This window comes from Azolla caroliniana, unplaced genomic scaffold (genome assembly GCF_043228905.1).
Source record: "Azolla caroliniana isolate FFs.n. ecotype wild unplaced genomic scaffold, voAzoCaro1.0.p SCAF_12, whole genome shotgun sequence".
Taxonomy (NCBI): Eukaryota; Viridiplantae; Streptophyta; class Polypodiopsida; order Salviniales; family Salviniaceae; genus Azolla; species Azolla caroliniana.
Window position 1 is genome coordinate 17,796,958 of NW_028230447.1, and position 20,365 is coordinate 17,817,322.

The window sequence follows — 20,365 nt, forward strand, 5'->3', positions numbered from 1 at the left end:
GAAAATTTTCTATATCAAGTGCGATGTTGAGAATTGTTGATTGGTTTTAATTGTCCCCACCCAATCAAACATTGAAGTCATTAAGTATCCCATATAAGACCCATGATAATGTAAGTTATATGGTCTACCTTAAATATATTGTTTTATCCACTTGTTTAAATCATATGGTTTTTAAGCAGTATTGAGTTTAAGGACTACTGAAAATGTATCCCACTAACACCAATAGACTTAGGAATAGGCTGATATTGTAATTTGATAGCACTTTCAAAACGTATTAGAATCAAATCCTCTTCTTTGATACTACCACATGGGCCATCATCTTTCCCTATACTTCGGGGATGCCTCGATATCATATAGTTCACAATTTTATAAATAACCGAGCATTGTTAATTAATTTGATGCACACTATGTTCCTTGCACCAATCTTTGGTAACCCTCTCAAGCAAATGCAATGTAAAGATAGATCATAGAATATTATTAGCACAAGTGCTACTAATCATTCTCTCATAACAAAACCAATCTCAAATCAGATAATATTGATCTAGAAGACCCATGCTCTATATTGATCTTTATGAAGTAAAGTACTCCTAGTAAAGTCCAGAATTATTAATACATGTATACCCAAAACACTAGGCATGTTTCCAATCTAGAGAACATTAAGTAGGTCTTTAATAGTTTGGTTGTCATTTTTGTGTTCATTAGTCACATCCACAGTGACATATTCACATTCGTGGGGCCTGCCCCACGAATTCATACAAATAGGAATATGAATGCATGTAAATGTATTCATTTTCTTTTCTTTTTTTAATTTTTTTTAAAAAATAAAAAATGAAAAATTGTTTTTTTCCTGTGAGCGAGTGAACGAACAAGCAAGCGAGGAAGCCTCACTCTACTCCCTATGTGTGTTGCCCTTGCTTCCCTCGCATCTTGTTCTCGGCCAAGAAATTAGGGTTTCGGCTGAAAACCCTAATTTCTATCATAATCCTAATTTCGACAATATTTCTCTTTTCAGCCCGCATCGTTGACTCCCTCTCATGCTCTATTCTAATCCTACATCTTGTTCTCTACTACAAACTCAAGCTTTCACTGAAACCCTAAGTTTAGCAAGAGCCCTAATTAATTATTAATTAATTAACTAATATTTTCCAATGAATTAAGATATGTATTAGTAAATTAATTAATGTTTAAGTGAATTAATTTATTATTATATTAGTGAGTTAATTACTTATTGATGTATGTGTGTAATGATATATGTGTGTATACACATATGTATGTGTGTATATGTATATATCATATATGTATGTGGATATATGTGTGTGTATATACATATCTCATGTGTATGTGTGTACATGTATATGTAAATGAATGGTTTTATAATATTCTTGGGGCTGTTTTATATTCTCAAATATTGCGAATATTACGGATGTCGAATACCACGTATATTACGCATGGGTCAATCTATAGTCACATCAATTCCTCATTTGGGTTATTTGTGGATAGTCTTACAAAAAAACTCCAGAATTGTCACTTCACATAATCCCAAGCAAGCAAAAACGTCTGGAAAAAGAATATGCTCTTGCTACTCCAAATACCCATCAATCCCACAATGACATTAGTAAATCAATTGGCACACAAATACCCCAACCTCACCTTTTAGTACCAATCAAGACTTTGTCAAAATATTTTCATACGAACAATTGCCAAACACCATGCCTAATGAGCTGCAACATTCTCATGAATCCCTTCCACAATGGGCAACATGAAAGTTGGCCAGCCATCTTTTATCAATCATTGTAATTTGCAAAATGCTAACAAGAAACACTTCCAAACACCATTGTCCCACCCCAAGGGGCTCTTACAAGTTCCCATATTGAAAGTAAAACTTCACTCGCTATCTATGTCAAAATCGAGGAACAAATTTCAAAATATCTTGCCAACCATATGGAAAGCATTGAAGCAAGCAGAAGCAATTTTTTAACATTTTATCGGCAGTGAACAACTTCAGACATTATCCATTTCCTTCTTGCAAGTGTTAAAAAACTGGGTTTTGAGATCATGTGGAAAATTTGTAAAGAATTAAATGTACTCGGGATTCCAAATTGAGCACTCAAGAAACCTTTCATGAAATATTAACAAAATTTTCAACAGCTTTCCATCTGTAAAGTTCTATTGCATTGAGCTGTAGAGCTCAATATTTATTGCCTATTACTCTAATGCTGCCAAAACTATACCTTTCCAGCCTCAAATGTGTACAACTTACTTCTATTGATTGCTGAATTTGGATTTACAATTAAATTACATTGTCACATGGAATGACAGTAATATGGAGAGCAGACCTGAAATAAATGGAATTCTTCGCTGCTTGAAACTGAGTGGATTCTATTTCTGGGATAGAGTGGAGAATTAGGCATCTCTAAACTTGTTTAAGAAATTTCCATGGTCCAGTTGCGGAACTCAACCTATAAACACAATGTACAACACCTTGGCATGTTTAGAAAAAGCCCTAATTTTTCTATTAATGGTAAGACCTGCCTGTAAAGAATAATAAGGGTCATTAGCTACCTCCACCAACCAGCAGCAGCTCGTAAGCCCATTAAGAATGACAATCCCAGCCATACACCAGGAATTCCCAAATATGAGGGTGCAATAAGTAAACACATAGATGACAACAAACCTATCAACATCTGAGAATAACAAAGAAATATATAAATAGAGGAAATAATTTAATATTCAGAGATCAACATATAATGCATATATCCAGTAAACAACTTGCCATAGAACATGCCGCATACTGAAAATCTGAAACTCCGTAGTGAATACCATCAAAAACAAATGCTAGAGCATTCAGGGGCTGAGTACCAGCAACAAACTAAAAAAAGAGAACAAGGGCACCATCAATAACAAAATAACCAACACAAATGCAGGAAAAATTGTCATGAAGACATTACTGCTCTAGAAAAATTTGTGTTATTAGCTAAAAGTTTTTTAAGAATGATGTCTAGCAAAAAGTCAGCTTCATATAAAGGGAGTCAAATCCAGTTGAAACAGGCTCCCATGTTTTTCTGATAGGAAAATAATGCATGAAAAAAACGTCCACATAGAAAGAAAGAACTTGAAAATCAATGTGGAACCAAGCCTTGACGAACCTCGTCCTCAAGATAACACATACCAATCGATCCATCACACAGTTCATATCTTCGCTGCAGCAGCCCGCCCCTTCCACTCCGACAGCCCACCCACCCAGTCCTTGAAATAACAATGATTCGAGCTGGTTGCACAGTTCGCAGTCAAGATCACCCAGTTAGTTCTACGTGCCGACCCATCTATGTCCGAGGAGATGAAGCTCTTTTTCTTGTATCTTTGCCTACAACAAGACCTCTCCCGTAGAGTCGCACATCAAGGCCGCACCACTTACCACAACGCCATCGAGATCACCCAACGTATCGAGGCAACAGAAAACCCAACAATGGGAATCCTATCCCCGTGCCTTGTCCATGCACGTCATCACTGGATCCCACTGACACCGTTGTGATGTGGGGTGCCCGATATTGAAAAATGTGGGAAAAAGACAAAGTAGGATGGCCACAAACTGTATATATAAATATGAAAATATAAATATAATAGTATGAGTGATTGGCCAAGTGGTTAGATCCATTGACTTAATATTGTAGGTGTAGAGTTCAAATCTTTGCCAACGCAATACTAATTACGGAATATTTATTCTTTTTCGATTTTTGTTTCATGAAATTTTGTTTCTTCTTTAACATTTTTCAACATTCTGAGTCGGCTTGAGGAAAAGGAGCTCTCCATTTTTTATGTTAGTTTTTTGGCATCTCGAGCTCCACCACGGTTTTTCGCATGGAGGTGTATTGTTTTCTTCACTCTTCTAATCAGGTGATCGTTGCGATCTTCGTCATCACCAAGCTCGTTACGTGTGGACAGTTTCACGAAGGGAAAAGGTTAGCTTGCTTACCAACTGTTTGGTGGAAGCACAGAGTGGCCCGAGGACATTACTCCGACATTGACGCATCGTAGCCACCGGTAGTAGTCTCAATCTTGGCAATCCACTTGACTAATTGCATTGTAAAAGCCACCACATTCGAGGCGTTATTTGTGAAGCCCAATTGACATTTTGTAAAACAAAAATTCGTTTTGACTAATGCTACTAAGTTCGTATCCTCCAAGCATTCGAGTTCCCTCTGAACGATTGAGTCCACCGAACATTCACGTCCACCTTTACGTCCGAGTTTGCCAACATTCGTGTCCTCCTAATCTTCGCGTTCTCCCCAGTCCAAGGCCCCCGTGGTCTCGCTCGAGTAGGCACATATCATGGTGTCAACTAGACGACACACGTCCAACACTGAAGAAAACCATAGCATCCACCAGTGGAGCTAACCTATTTCAAGATATGGACTTCTCAAAAATGGTGTTTGCAAATGGCCTACCGAATCTAAGCAACACAGGATAGAAAAAAAGACCTAGAAGAAGCGCCAAGGAATAACGCCAACAACATGCCCGGATCCAAATGAAAGAAGATTTGGCCTCGACAGTAGAAGTCGTAGACGACGTCAGCCTCCCCGGTGCCACCATACCTTCACATATCATCGATTTTCTCAACAACTCAATCGAAGAATTTAAAAGGTTAACGTTATCAAAAGCACTTCTCAAAAATGCCACTGAGAAAGAAGAAGGGATCTTCCCCAACTGCCTTTTGAGTCAAACCTCCGAAGTTGACTATTGGTGATGAACAAGCAAACATCTTTTTTCAAGACAAAATGCCAGAGTTATAGTTGACGTTTTTGTTGCTATTGGTGATGAACAAGCAAACATCTTTTTTCAAGACAAAATGCCAGAGTTATAGTTGACGTTTTTGTTGTCGTTTGGTCTTTTGGGATATCGTGGCCATCGTACTTTTTTGTGTTGTCCTGGTTGCCTAAGACTTTTTTTACCATTTGGGGCCAAATGCTCAACATCTTCCATAGCTTGATCACGTTTTTCGTTTCTTGCGAAAAAAGCTTCTTTTATCTTGCTATTAAGAAAGTTCACCTGGTCAACTTGAAAGTGTTGATGGTTTGCAAAATGTCTCTTCTTGTTTCCTTTTTCCATTCCTCAAGTGCGTTTTACCACACTTCGGTTAGAGTGGAGTAAGTTACCTAGGGATTGGGCGAGAGTCTACCATTTCACAATCTACTAAGAGTGTAAAAACTTGGTTAAAGGTTTTCATCAAAATATTATAGGATATTATTTTAACTTATTTTCCAATGCTTTTGATGTGGAGTCGAGGGCTTGAAGATATGCATCTTGTAAGACTTTTTTGTAGACCTCACATAACTCTAGCATTTTGTCTTGAAAGAAGATGTTTGCTTGTTCATCACCAATAGTCAACTTGGGAGGTTTGACTTGAAGGCAATTGGGGAAGATCCCTTCTTTCTCTGTAGCATTTTGAGAAGAAATGCTTTTGCCTTCTCTAAAGATAATGTTAACCTTTTAAATTCTTCGATTGATTTGTTGAGAAAATTGATGATATGTGAAGGTATGGTGGCACTAGGGAGGCCGACGCCATCTATGACTTCTTCCAACAACGCCAAATCTTCTTCCATTTGGATCATGGCATGTCGTTGGCATTGTTCCTTGGGAGTATCCACTTCTACGCTTCTTCCAAGTCTTTTTTTCTGTCCCATGTTGCTTACTTTTGGTAGGCCATTTGCAAGTCCATATCCCGAAATAGATTAGCTCTGCTTGTGGATGCTATGTTTTCTTCGGTGTTGGGTGTGCCTTCTCTAGTTGACGCCATGATATGGGGGTTTACACCACACCGTATCGATGGACATCAACATTGAAAATGCACAAACATGAACCAAGAGGGTCACGTCAAGAAATGTTTATTTTGTAACTATGGTCACGTCAAGAAATACTGCAAGAAGTGTTACCCGAGAGCTTGGCCAAAGAAGCGGCATTAGTCAACTCCAAGTTCTGCATCTGCCAAGTAGCCTTACAATATTTCTTGACTTGACCATAGTTGTTACAAAACAAACATTTGGGCTTACCTTGGGCATCGCGTTCTAGGAGCACCTCTTGTCGTTTGTCTAGGCATATTGAACAACAAAACCAGATAGTTGGTATAAAGTAAATTGCCTGATGTTTCCAAATTAGTCCAACTTTATATTCCTTCAGCATAAACCGTATATCTCAGATAGGTTGTATTCAAATTGGTTGGTAGTATTGGAATGTAATCATTGTCTAGAATGACAAAGATTTCCAACCAGGAAATAGTACCATCTACTGATAAATAGCGCAATATATTCTCGTGGATTTCCACTCTTGTCGTTTGTCTAGGCATATTGAACATTAATGTCCATTGGGACAGTGCCGGTGGGATCCGGTGACAACATGCATGAGCAAGGCATGGGGGTCTAGATGCCTATCTTGATATGTTGGGGAATATTGATGCCATTGTGGTAATTGGTGGGGCCTTGATGTACGACATTGCCAAAGCGGTCATGCCGTAGGCGAGGATGCAAGAAAAGGAGCAAGGTTGGCAAGCATTGCAGAGTGCTCATGAGCTGACACGTTGAACGGCTGGCCGAGGCTGAGGGCTTGGCTTAGGTGCGAGAGATTAATAAGATGAAAGGGAAAACTCTTCTACCCTTTTGGTGGGCAGACGTTTCACTGATATACAGGCCCAAATGGACAGGCTGTTACACATGGATGTAGCCCAAATCGGCTACGTGTATGACGTTAACCATTACTCATGGCGGCTGCTTGGGCTACGCCCATGGTGCCTTGTCTCCCGCATGGCACCTCGCATGAGAGTGGTTGGGACCGGACCGAGCCGGGACTGAACCAAAATTGCCGTCCCCACTCCACACCTCCCCCCCGTAAACCCAGGGTGATCTTCACTTATGCGCAGGTTGGGATTGGGCTAATGTCATGGCAGTTGCGGAGTTACTTGAGGACATCAGGGAGGAAATGCACATTAAGCATGATACTTGAGCTGTAGTGAGTGTGCTACCCTCCAACAACCGTTGCTTATAATTGCAGGGGCTGATTTGCTCAAATGACGAAGTAAGTACCAACCCAACGATGGAGGAGGGACTCAAAGATACAGTGGCCCGAGCTCTCCTGGACAAATTAATCTGACCAATGTTCCCAATTCCAAGGGAACTGTCCGAGAGGATGAAGATGATCAAGCAGACCATCTCCACCTATGTGGATCCTCTACACCAAGATTGGGACCAGATCCTACCTTTTACAATCCATGCATACAACACATCTGTGAAAGCATCAACCAGGATAAGCCCTTTCTGCACACTATATGGTCGCAATCCTTGACTACCTCTAGACCCCCAATCAATACAGGTGAATCCCCCAGCACGCAGATGCCATGGAATGGTGGCTCTACTTGCAACACCACCAGCTGATACTGCAACAGGCCCTGCAGTACAATTTGCCAGTCGCACAGCAAAGGCAAAAGCAAGCATACGATATTTACCCGTTTGACCCACCTTCTGTCTGGGGGACACAGCCCGACTATATTTCCCTCTATGTTGTCAGGGACTCTCTAAGTCCCTCCTCAACTGTTGGAGGGTAGCACACTCGCTACAACTCACGTATCGTGCATGAAGCATGTTCCCTTCCCAGCATCCCCAAGTCACTCTTCAGCCGCCACGACACCAGCTCAATCCAAACCCTAGCATAAGCCAAGATCAGCCCGGGTTCGGTCAGGAAGGGGATGTGGATTGGGGCTGAGTCCAGTTCAATCCTGGCTGTCTGGTCCCATCCACTCCCATGCGAGGCGCCATGGTGCCCCTCATGCAGCCACCATGTGTAGCAATTAGGCACCATGCTGGGCTACACGCATGTGTAACAGACCCTTTGGGCCTCTATATAAGTGGAGCATTAGCCTACCAAAAAGAGAGAGGAGGTTCCCCTTCTTGTGTATATCACCATATCATTAATATTGATTTAATCTTTAAAACATGTTCGCTCTTTTCACCATTTGTTTCAAAGTTTCATTCTAATGCCAAACTTTACTATATTGCATTGCAATGTTTACCATGATGCCTTGCAATACAATGAATTTCTTTTCAAGCATGTCAACAGTATTGAACTAGAAAAACAGACCTTACATTTAAGAAACTTATTTGTTAATAATTTGTGATACTCACATGAGAAATGCCCATACTCAATAACAAGAAGAGAACATCATGTGCAAGATACAATAAATTTTGCTAAAAAATGCGTACCAAAACACCCTTCATAAACACTGCCTTTACAGCTGGATCTTCTGTAAAGCATTCAGCTATTCGACCCAAAGCCACACTTAGAAATAGTGTAAGCAGTAGACCAAAACCAAGACCCATCTGTGGATAGTGAAAAAGAGTTAAAAAGACAATCTATTTCATGTGGATTGAAGTATCCTGGTGTTTCCATGCATTACCTTCAGAACTCCAAAACACACGTCCTTCGCTCGCTTAAGATCTCCATTTGCATAAGCTGTAGCCATAAGTGTCTGCATAGCATATTTAAGTATTCATGAGGAAATGAAACTGAGCCTATACCCAACTAATCAAGACTCTTAAGTAGCTTAATTACCTGCCCTGCTAAAGCCAGAGCATCTGATAGCAAAGATGTTGCAAGCCAAATTTGCATAAGAATCTGATGGCCTGCCATGGGAATGGCTCCTTGCCTAGCAGCCATGGATGTGGCCAATGTCATGGTAAAAAGTACAGCCATAGTCCGCCCAAGAAGGAAACCTCCTATACATATTATCACAGCATAAGAAACCATTCCAACTATGAATCTTCCAACCTGAATAAATTCTCGAGAAGGGAGCAGTATATTAGGCTTACCAGATCTTAAAAAACGGTTCAAGCGTAGTGAAGTAAGATTTGGTGGGATCAAAACAACCTGCTTATTCAGGTTCCATAAAAGCAAGAAAGCCAAAAAATACCTGTAAATCAGTACATATCCACAATCAAAGAGTTTTGAAAAGTTTGTAAATGTAATCCAAGTCAGTTTATCCTGCTCGTATTCCATTATAGCTCCTACACATACACAATTTATGTATATGGACAGTATCATTAATTCTGTAACTGTTCTGATATATTTAAAGAAATGAAGTCATGGTAGGGATAAAAATATAATTTAAAATCAAGTCACGTTCGTCATATCTCAGTTCTATCACATATCTTTGCTTTCAATAAAAGCTGTACTATCACATATCTTTGCCAATCAAGAAAAACTATTCTAAACATTAGAAACCATGCACAAAATTAAAGTGGTACAAAATACATGTTAAACATATACAGAAATGCATAAAACAGACTGGCATTTAAGACTAAAAATTAAGACTGTACCAAAGAGGCTAGAGATGTATACAATGGTTAAACATATCTAGAGGCCTCTAATAGGTACTTACTGTGATGTGACTGTTCCAATTGCAGCACCAATCACGCCAAAACCAAATACAAACATCAAAATTGGACTCAATAAGATATTGCAGCCATTGCTGACAGCTGCAAACCACAATGATATAGTCTTCAACGACCATTAAGACGAATTTATTATTTTCACAATCATATACAAGTTTCATACCTATCGCATATAGTGGTGTCCTTGTATCCTTGATGCCTCTAAAAATTCCTTGAATTGTAAGGGCCATGACGTTCGCAGGAGCTCCAAGTGCCCTAAGCATAAGATATTTGGTTGCCGGGATCCTCATTTGTGAACCCTGTAAGAGAATAACTAAGAAACACATACTGCAACCTCAAGGAATGTGTTACTTGAATCATGAAAACATACATGTATTTACCATGGATACACCCATCAGTGATAAAATGAAGCCAAATCCTAAGGCTAGTACAATTGCTTCCACAACAGCAAGCATAGAACCAAGAAAAAGGGCAGAAAAAACTGCAGGTACAACTCGTTTTCTTGCTGTAACAATGAAGCTTTTTCTTAGCTTATTTTTATCATAATTCAAGTAGCTGTGAGATTTATTATACTAAAAGATGATTCTTCAAAGAAGCAATTCATTTATTTATATATTCTTGTGGAAAGAATTATCAACACAAGGTTGATATTATTCCACGAGCACCTTAAATGTTCGAATAATTATTTTGGCACCTCAAGATGTCACTCACATAACTCTGCATCGTACTCTAAGCCAGATGTGGCATAATCTTCTGCAACAAATGAGGTTGTCATACTGAGTAAAGGAAGATTGAAAACCTTTGACACCAAATTAAACACTGAAATTGAAACTCCAACAGCAGCCAGCTCTATGGAACCTGATAGAATAAAAGAGATTTAACATAGAGCATAAAATAGAAAACATAATCACTAATTAAAACGTTGCAAATATAAATGCAAATGCCAGCATTTTTTTAACTGTATTAGGCATACAATGTGTCTCTCATGCACGTGCATTGATAGTTTATCCATTCGGTCCTGAATGAACAATGATAAATGAAACTAATGATTATTTTAAATATATATATATATAATTGAAGGAAATCGTAGCAATACTTAACCATCCATTTCAACTATTAGAACCCTTTAATAGAATACAAATTGAGCATGACATATCTCCAGGAAAAAATTGCACAATGGAATGGCACTAGTATCGCCATAATTTGGGGGATCTAAGAAGATATTTATTTCCCCACAATATGTTTTCTATTCTAAGAATCACAAAGTTGAGGAAAATTCCCTGAAAATTATATTCATGGATTTTTCATTTAGAAACTGAGCTTTAAGGTCATGCTCTTACCTTCCATGCATGCAGATCCACAAGGGTGTGCATGCATGCTTGAATGGGCACTCTTGTTGTGGTCTAGGAAGAAGAGTCCCAAGCACGGTTGGTATCCATATTCCAGAACCTTGCGCAATGGCCAAAAGCCTTGTAGGCAATGATATATCCACCACCTTATTTCATAAGAAATATAGCACAATAGCAAACATAATGTTCTTCCAAAGGCACATTCGGCAAATCCAGTCTTCCATAGATTTGCACACATATTTGTATCTCAATTTCTAATTGCAGTGAAATTGTTATAAGCGGCCATACTACACATGAGATTTACATATCCATATACCGCAAGTTATTGGAATACCCATGTTCTTTCACAATCCAGTCCAATAATCAGGATGCCTATATGCTTTTCTACTCTGATCATTTCATGGACAGTCCAAGCTATATTGGAATGGGGGTAGTGAAACTGGAACTGTTCTTGCATTTGAGCATACCACCAGGGATCATTTAATGTCCAGCAAGCTATTTTGATGACATAAAAGCCTGGCTTGAGAACCTTTGCTAAGGAGCTCCCAAATCCATTAGATATCAGCTGTCGATTGTAATAATGCCTTGGTTACATCATGAGGTATTGATGCTTTGCTTTTTTATCATGTATGTACTCATGGAGACTAACGGGCTCTCCAAATCTGTACAAGTTGTGTCCTATGAGGGTTCAGCCCCAAATTTCAACTCTATATAGAAGAGTTGGTATTACAAGAGTATGAAGCAATCATGATTTGTGGTTATTGGAACTGTGCATGCACACACTGTCTTAGAGGGGCACCAAGGGCTGTATATCCACAAGAAACCCAAGCACGAACAGCCTCTCGCAGGGAGAATTTGAATCTAGGTGGAATGTTACTCCTAGAAATGTGTAGGCCCATGTGTATGCCATCTCTTCCTCTCCCAAGAAGAATTCTAGTTCTAATTTCATTGTCCATGCTTCGATGAAGTTAAACAACGTCACTTTAGTTTTATCAAGATTGACTGACAAGTCCTTGCCTTTAAAAGACGACTTTAAAGTATTTCAATGTTTTGTAAGAATTGGCATCAACACAATGTCATTGGCATATATCACTATGTTTACCCGTATTAATGCAATTCAATCATCTATATATAGACAATAGAGAGAGTGATAGTCGGCAACTTTGTTTTACTCCAATCATACAAAAATTGATTCACTATAGTGCATAGATTTCCCATTACATATCTACTAGGACACCAAGAGCTTCTAGTTGCTGCATGAGATGAGATTCTAAATGCTGCATGTCAAAGGATTTCAGGAAATCAACAACGCAACAATAGGTTTTCTTTAATGGGCTCTTGACTCCTTGAAAAGGGCTCGGATGGGTCAATATTTTATCCAAAGTTGTGAAATCTTTTCAGAAACCACCATGTTTGACTAAACATCAGCCATTTCTCTCTACCCATACATATACTCGATTCTAACTCTAGGATCAAACCATATACTTTAGCCAAGCAATTTCCAGTCATGATAGTTCTATAAATCCTAGATATCATCACAGGCTTAGATAAAAATCTCACCTACCAATCCATGATGATATTGAGCCTTTCCAAACTATAACCTCCCAATGGCGTTTTCCACCTTTTGTGGATAAAGAAGGTAGAAGTGGAAATGGCCATATGGGTTGGGGGCTATTAAAAAATGTCGAGTATCTTTGCATATTCCTGCCAAGCCTGAAATAAGGTCGGATGTGTAGTGGGCTGCTTACAAGCTTGTCCATGGAACGGACACACCCACCTTCAAATTTAGCAAAGTGTATATCTTATTCTTCCTTACAAGGCACTGGCGAGTTGCTCTAGCTAGTTTGTTTCCAAATCCCCCAGATCACTTCTCATTGCAAGTATCTCCTTGTATCATAACACTCCTCATCATACCAACTGTTTAGAATCACTTTACAACACATGTGTACATTGCAGACAGTGGTGTGGGGAAATGCATTTGTGACTGCACCAAAATTAATGATTTTCACAACCCTTAAGGACTTTTCCTCTGGGAATGCAAAAGATCTTGTCCATTTTGAGAAACATGCGTAGATAAATCCATGTGCACAACTAAAGGCCACAAAGTATTTGCCATATTCTGTTACTTCTCTTTTATCTTGAGCTCATTGCTTACGCAAAATTTTGAGTACAGCTTCTCCACACATGGTCTTGGTTGTGACTGCGCAAAAATAATGATTCACAACCCTTCAGGACTTTCCTCTGGGAATGCAAAAGATCTTGTCCATTTTGAGAAACATGCGTAGATAAATCCATGTGCACAACTAAAGGCTACAAAGTATTTGCCATATTCTGTTACTTCTCTTTCATCTTGAGCTCATTGCTTAGGCAAAATTTTAACTACAGCTTCTCCACACATGGTCTTGGTTGTGTCAAATAATGTTGTTCGTTCATCCTTAGTACATACATTTAAGTTCTTTAATATTATTACATCCCCCTTACTAGAGAATCATATGATATCACCATATATTGGTAAATATATGAACTCTTCAAGATGAGCAAACCTCAAGTAGGCAAGTGGAAAGCAGTGAAATTGAAACATATACCTTTATAATATCTGTAATCTACAAGTTAATCCATAGGGAGAAAATCCAAGATCCAGGCTTGTTTACAAGCTAAGATAATGCCACACTAATAATGAAAATTATGTCTCTAACACGTAAAGAAGACCATATATCATCACTTGATTACAACGACAAATAATCAAGCTGGAATTCAAGGATATTTAAAAAGGGGATTAAACTGCATGGATGCAGGCCACCAACCAATTATCTATATATGGAATGAGGCCTGGTGTCAATGATGTGCCTAACAGCTATAACCTCTACATCCTATGCTTAGGAGGTATAGCCTTACTTCAAAGAGCCATTCTCGCTATCTTCCCCATTTATAGCACTCTCCACAACTCCATAGCACGACCATCAGAATCAGTTGCATACAATCTGAGGATAGTTTACTCTATCCTTTTGATGCAGGATAGAAAACACCACACAGAAAAAATTTGAAGTATAACCTCATTTTTTAACGTATCGCCAAAGTCTAAAAAGGGTTGAGAATTCCCAAAGAGGGGGGGAGCATGCACAACAAACAAAAGTTACAAATGCAATCTCCAGATCTTGAATGTCATACCCAGGTTCCAGATGTTCAGGTCTCATGCATTGACTGGAACAAATAGCTAAACGGAAACTTGTAATAAACGGAAGGAAAATAAAAAATTGTCATACCCACACACTATTTTGTGAACCTAGGCAAGATGTATAAGATTTCTAACAGTTTCTTTACTGTAAGAATGTTTTCTTGGGCAAATTTACAGGATATGATTAATAATTAGCGTTTCCATGATGATCAAAAACCCTGAGGCTTCAATTGACTATCACGCTATGACCTTGGACGAGTCTTTGGGAAAAGACCATGGAAATTCTAAATTCTCTCATTATCTAATATTCAGTTTGCTGAAATGTAATTCGACGTGCTTTTTCCCTACTCATCTCATCACCAAGACCTTAAACTTGTCAATGATCATAGCACAAGGTTTACGTGCACTGTTTCTTTCTCACATTTCTTTCATCCATTTTTTGCCATGTATTTTTCATCATCCCTTCATGAGTTCTCTGCAAATTAGGCCCTTGGTCTAAATAAAATTCATATTAAAAATAAAAATAAAATTAAGAACTTAATTTTGAATAAACAAAATATTACCTAGTCTCCCAACATAGGCTGTTTCTAACAACTGTGCAATAGGTTCGATTGACTGTGACATCAATGCAGGAACTGCAAGTGCCATAATTTCATGCACAAAGCCATCACTCCCCAGTGATATTTCTGAAGATCTAATTGTGTCGCTGTTCAGATAAAGAATAAGCAAAACAGAAAGAGCATTTGTTTAAAAGAGAGAACAATACTTCCGATTTCCAGGTAAACAAGAGAGGTCAACTTCAAGCAAACCTGTTTCTGAGCATCCATTTAAACAATTCAAACGAATCACTGATGTTAAACAAAAATAAAATATATAAAGATGCTAGCAAACACTAGAAGATTTTGAAATTATCAGTCCGAATTTAGGTTGAATGACCTAAAACTTTGTCCTGTATCCAAGAATGCACCTCAACACGGCTCCACACAACCATGGATCTTAAATCAGCCGAAGGGGCATTAAAATCCAACTGAATCAAAAAATTCTAGATTGCAATAGACTTAGGCTGAAAACATGACCTCATTGCAACCATTGAATTTAACACTTTCTATGTGAGTAGAAGGAACATTAGATTTCAAGATAGCATTGATTTGAACACGTTCCAAGTAGAAGAGGCATCAGAATTCAAGGAACCGCCAATTAGTCAGCATTTTGAAGCAACATCAGATTCTACGGAATCAGCAAACTCTAAATTTTGTTAAGGAACAATCTTACGTCTACATGAGAAGCTTCAACTGATTCCCATGAATTGCTTTGAAAATATATTCTGAGAATCAATTGGTTTCAAACTCACAAGTGGATCACATGCGAGCCAAACAAATACCTTGTCCGTTGAATGAGATGACTGTGCAAGTCTCCATCAGAGGAGCTTTCATTCCGAGATTTCACAACAAAATGTGGTCTCAATGTTGAATAACAATCATCGTCTCGTCTCCGCAGGAGGAGAAGAAGAAAATATGAACGACACCTTCCAAACTTCGTCGTCTTCTTCAAAAAACCGGATCGACTGTCAGGATGCATTGATCTTCTCCGGGATTGATCAGAGAAATGCAAAGACCGAGAACATGAAGAGGCGGCATGAACTCCGCTGCCGCCGCTGCTGCTGCTGCAAATACAGCGATGATATGATTGGAAGGGCAGATGAAGGCTTCCCGATGATTGAAAGGAGCCTGCACTCCGTACAATTTCCATGGCGGCTTCTGCCGCTAACATGCAAGAAGGAATGGAGATGCAAGAAACCCTAAACCCTAAACCCTAACCTAACCCTAAAAAGAGGAGGAAGGCTTATTATACAGACATATTGGTGTCAAGTTGATGGGATCACACCGACCGCTCAGTTTTTTCTCCTACTTTTGAGACTTTCCGAGGTTTTGTGTGGGTCTGGCAAAGGGGCCAAGAACCTTCCGGAAACTTCCGGAAACTTCCGGAAGAAATCCGTGGCTCGAGTTATAAATCTAAGGAGCTCAAGCATGTGAAACATCTCTCGCTTAGTGAAATGCCTCGTCACTAAACTTTTTTGTTAAAGAGTATGTAAGTAACGAAGAAAGGTTGGGGGGGGGGATTTCGAAGCTCACTTTTGAATTCAATTTCCGCACAAACTTTTGTTTGTCGGAGTAGTCATTCGGTTAAAAGTGTGTGTGTGTGTCCATTTTGAGTGTGCCACTATGTTAACTACGCTCTTTATAGAGGCCAAATTCCAGATCAAAAAGTTTTACACTTTTTCATGACAAAATTACATCAAACCAAATTGAAACTCCGTTCCAAACATTTAAAAACAACGATATGATCAACAAAAATAAGATTTCTAAGCCTTTTCTCTATTTCATTCCCAAATCATGTAAGGTCGTTCGCTGACTATCTGAAAAGAAGCTCAAGTTTGTTCAATGTACAATTGCAATGTTTTACATTTTGAAATTTATATTACAATTATATATGGAGGACACGTTATATAAAAATCTTCACACTTGGAGATATAATTTGGGTGTGATCCGAGGAACAATGTGGGAGCAATTAGAGTGGTTGATCACCGTTGTGGAAGCAATTAGAGGGGTTGTGGGGGTCTGATTATAGTCATGGCGCAATTACTAGAGTGGTTGTGGGGGTTGCGCTTTCTTCGACATTGTAGAGAGAAACATTTTGCAAAAAAACACACATAAAAAACCCTACGTGCACACTTTTTCCCCAATATCAAAGTGTGCACTTAATCGAATGGCTATAATATTAGGAACACATTGGATAGTGTGGTATCTCCCTTTCTCTCTCAAATTTGGGTATTTTGTAGGCTCTCATTGGGAATGTATAGTCTCTAGGTTTAAACATGCTCATTTAGCTTTATATAGCTCATCTTGAATCCACTTGAGTAAGCCTTGTTTTGAGTATAAACATAGTTTTAAAGTGCTCTATATTATTGAGTTCATTGAACTTGAAAGCCATCTTGTTCTAGTTTCTATATATTCACAAGTGTATATGTTTGAAACATAGATATAGATGCAAATTGCCTTTTTGGACAGTTTTTAGTTTGTTTTGTGCAAGGAAGTTCACACATGTAAAGTTCCCCCATATTTAGAGAATTATAGCTTGTCGGAAAGTTTGGGAAGTCTACTTTTAGGTCAAATTTTCAAAGGTTCAATTCCATAAAGCTATTAGAGTTTTGGTGGAGTATGGTAGTTGTTTCTTTTGTTTGAGGAAGGGTTCAACATGCTTGTGTTCTAGCTAGGCGTGAATATACTTCCATCATTGAGGAGAGGCTTCTCCTCCACACGGCTGGAAACTTCCGGAATAAATTGTGTCGAGGCTTCTCTCCCAAACATGAATTGGTCTTATTAGTCTTCCTCATAGCTCCTTTTAAGAGATTCTGGCCTCTTGTCGCCCCGCTCCTCATGGCCTTCTGGAAGATTAACAACTTCCTAATTATCTCGACAATTGTCGACACGTGTTGATGTCCTTTCCCACATCCATTCATATTTGGAAGGTTCTCACGCCAAAATGTTTGTTCACCATTGGTGATCTCCGCCTTGAAGTCCACAACTTTTCAATTTGGGACTAGTAACCGATCTATTGTGACTTCTTGTATCCATTTGATCCCAACTACCACCTCCATTGTTGACTTCAAGAAGGTTCTAACCTTCTTTCACTGCTTGCAACAATCTTTTGGAAGATTGCAACTTCATCCATATTTGGAACATTGACATTATTATCATCTTCTAGATTTATTCAACCATAGCCTTGTTGTTGTTCACTCTAGGAGATTCTGGCCTCCTTTTGCCGTTTATAACTATCCAGTGGGTTACAACTTCCATACTACATCATCAACATTTGCGGTCATCTCCCACATTCATTGACGACCTACCGGCTATGTTATTCACTTTCAAAATTATTTCAGTTCCCCAACTTTGTATACAGTATAGCCTTAGGGCTTTTTTTTAATACTAATGTAGTATCTTTTTTGGGGAAAAGAAAACCATGGAGAAGGTGGAATGTAAACACCGTGTAGTGGCAATCGTTATGGGGATAATTGATTTCGTAGTGAATATTATTCAGCACACATGGAAAGTGACAAATGCATTTGTATATTGTTTTCAACATTTGATGACATGGTCACAAATTTGGCCACCCATACCTTTCTTCAGGAACTTGAGTTTCATATACATAATATTACGAGGCATCATCAGCTTTGCATAGGCTAATGCGTGATCCCCAAATGGCATGTTTGTATGAATGCCAATTGGCATTCATGTCGTGAAATAGTTAGCATGCATGTATGTGTCCGATCCTGCTATATACGCGAGATGAACTATTATGACTTTGCCAATCTTCAACGTTCTCTTATAATATTCTAGAAGGTCAAAGAGAATATAGGAGCATGCACATTAGAAGTATGTGATGGGTCAATTTATTGATCTCACAAACATAATAAATATCTTTGAAGAAGATAAGGAGTCTAGCCTTGTGGAGGAGGCAATAAGTGATCCAATGTTGAAAAAGGCAATAGAATTTAAACTGGAAAGCATTTTGAAGCACCCAAGTTGGGTTGAATGGAAAGGCCAACTAAGAATATGGTTGGCAAGAGTTGATTGAGAAGATTAAGTACAATGGAGATGGGTGGACATAATTAATGCAAATAAATACTACCATCGAGAGGGTATGCGTAGAAGAAGGGAAGGAAAGATAGATGATTAATTTGTTTAGAAATGTTGAGCTTAGATCCAATGGACCAATCTAGTTGTAGCTTGTAGCTCAAAATTTTCAATTTTTTGAATAACAAGGGGGGTAATGTGTGAAGAAACCACTCAATTTTGAGCTACCTAATTAACAAAGGAAGATCTTGATGCTACATATGTTTTTGTGTGCATTGAAGTAGACACCAAGGGCATGGTACGAGAGAATGGATGAACTTCTCTTTGACATAAAATTTAGGAGGTGTCCAACTTATGCATCAAAACTTAAGAAGAGCAAGTAGTGAACCTTGACCTAGATCTAGAGAATATGATAGAATCCTCACTTTTATCACCAATTTTGATATTGGTTTAATCAAGCAAAAGCAAGAAGCTTCTATAATATCTCTACAAGTATGGGATGGCATGTTGTTATAGCAACAAGTCCTCCAACAACGATGGATTTCCCGCATTCAGTTGGCATTAACAACATCATTCAATTTAACATAATCTTTATGGAATTACAAATTACTCATATTCATGCTTAATCACCTATGTTAATAATATGAATCATTTTTAGTAATTCATTGTTTATTTTGTTTATGCTAACAATAAGTGTCAAGCAATGTTCAAGAAGGCAGTTACCATTTCAAGGTTTGTCGCTTACACCCTCTCCTATGTTGTCATCATATGTCAACGTTAAATTTGATTAGCGATTAATTTACCATTGCTTCTATCATATCAACAATCAAAGGCTATGAAATCGTGTGGCCAATGTTGGGAACAATAACTAATTAACAGAGTTAATGTCGATCTCTTTTAAAATTTTCCTAAATGGTGTTGTGTTTATTATCACATGAAAATACATATTTACAAGGCCACACTTCACTCAAGCATTGTGAATGATGTCCCTAAGATCTACTAAGAAGAAACAAGATGCGATGAATGATAAGGCAACAAGTGGTTGTGTGATGTGTCCTTTGGCTAGTAAATTGCCAAATACGTAAACTTTCCCTATCAAATATGAAAGCATTTCGACACTTGGTCATCTTAACTATCACTACTTTTACTACAAGTAATTTTCATATTACCATGACATGAGTAATGTTTTCTAAATTTTCCAAAGAAGAATATGGGCTACCCTCGATTTATACGGCTCTTGAGATGAGCTACAATAATTCATGCAATAATATTGTTTTCAACCTACTTCCCATTCTTGTTACAATAAACATTGGAAACCCAAGAGTATGTCGTCACATTACATTTGACGAGCAAGACCAATACGTCATTACAATACAATACTTCATTCAACTTAATCAACATTTATTGCAACCTAATATTTGCAAGTGCATATGAATGGAGAGAACGTGCACTGGTGAAATGTGTAAATGTCTTTCAATAGTAACATGGTCATGTCATGTTGATATGATAATATTTAGGTGCTTATTGAGTTTTTTATTTTATTTCGCCATTCAAAATTGAAAGTGGATTGAAGATTTTAAAACATTGTTCTACTACGAAGCAAAAGCACACTAATTCATCCAACGAAAAATATCTCAAGTGTTCAATTGTTTATATAGAAGTAGAATTTTATCGATTATCGGGACAACAATGAGAAAACATAGGGAGACAATTTGCATGGCAAAGTTATCTTAACTCAACACATATCCTCGACAGTGATGATAAAAATATGTT

General features: G+C 38.3%; 1 protein-coding gene across 3 annotated transcripts; it reads right to left on the reverse strand.

Annotated features, from left to right (window-relative positions):
- Nucleotides 1-2,030: 2,030 nt before the first annotated feature.
- On the reverse strand, nucleotides 2,031-15,761 carry LOC147857312 (protein DETOXIFICATION 44, chloroplastic-like). 3 transcript variants are annotated; one of them, XM_087328686.1, is made up of 13 exons: nucleotides 15,340-15,761; nucleotides 14,522-14,664; nucleotides 10,146-10,292; nucleotides 9,815-9,939; nucleotides 9,598-9,733; nucleotides 9,422-9,518; nucleotides 8,853-8,953; nucleotides 8,596-8,759; nucleotides 8,441-8,512; nucleotides 8,247-8,363; nucleotides 2,774-2,869; nucleotides 2,563-2,684; nucleotides 2,031-2,459 (listed from the first exon to the last, which is right to left on the reverse strand). In XM_087328686.1, exons 1-13 carry the CDS (start codon nucleotides 15,726-15,728, stop codon nucleotides 2,414-2,416), a joined length of 1,755 nt encoding a protein of 584 aa, XP_087184812.1. In that variant the 5' UTR covers nucleotides 15,729-15,761; the 3' UTR covers nucleotides 2,031-2,413. The 3 variants fall into 3 exon arrangements, with proteins under 3 accessions (XP_087184812.1, XP_087184813.1, XP_087184814.1); XM_087328687.1 differs by having other exon boundaries at nucleotides 14,522-14,644; nucleotides 15,340-15,537; XM_087328688.1 differs by lacking the exon at nucleotides 14,522-14,664 and having other exon boundaries at nucleotides 15,340-15,537.
- Between the last annotated feature and the right edge of the window lie 4,604 nt (nucleotides 15,762-20,365).

Bases quoted from the DNA above. Each gene is read 5' to 3' on its own strand.
- LOC147857312 (XM_087328686.1), bottom strand. From the start codon at position 15,728: ATGTTAGCGGCAGAAGCCGCCATGGAAATTGTACGGAGTGCAGGCTCC. The intron at 9,940-10,145 runs GTGAGTGACATC...TCATTGTTACAG, and splicing joins AGAGTACGATGCAGAGTTAT to CAAGAAAACGAGTTGTACCT. The intron at 8,513-8,595 runs GTAATTAAGCTA...TATGCTATGCAG, and splicing joins CTCTGGCTTTAGCAGGGCAG to ACACTTATGGCTACAGCTTA.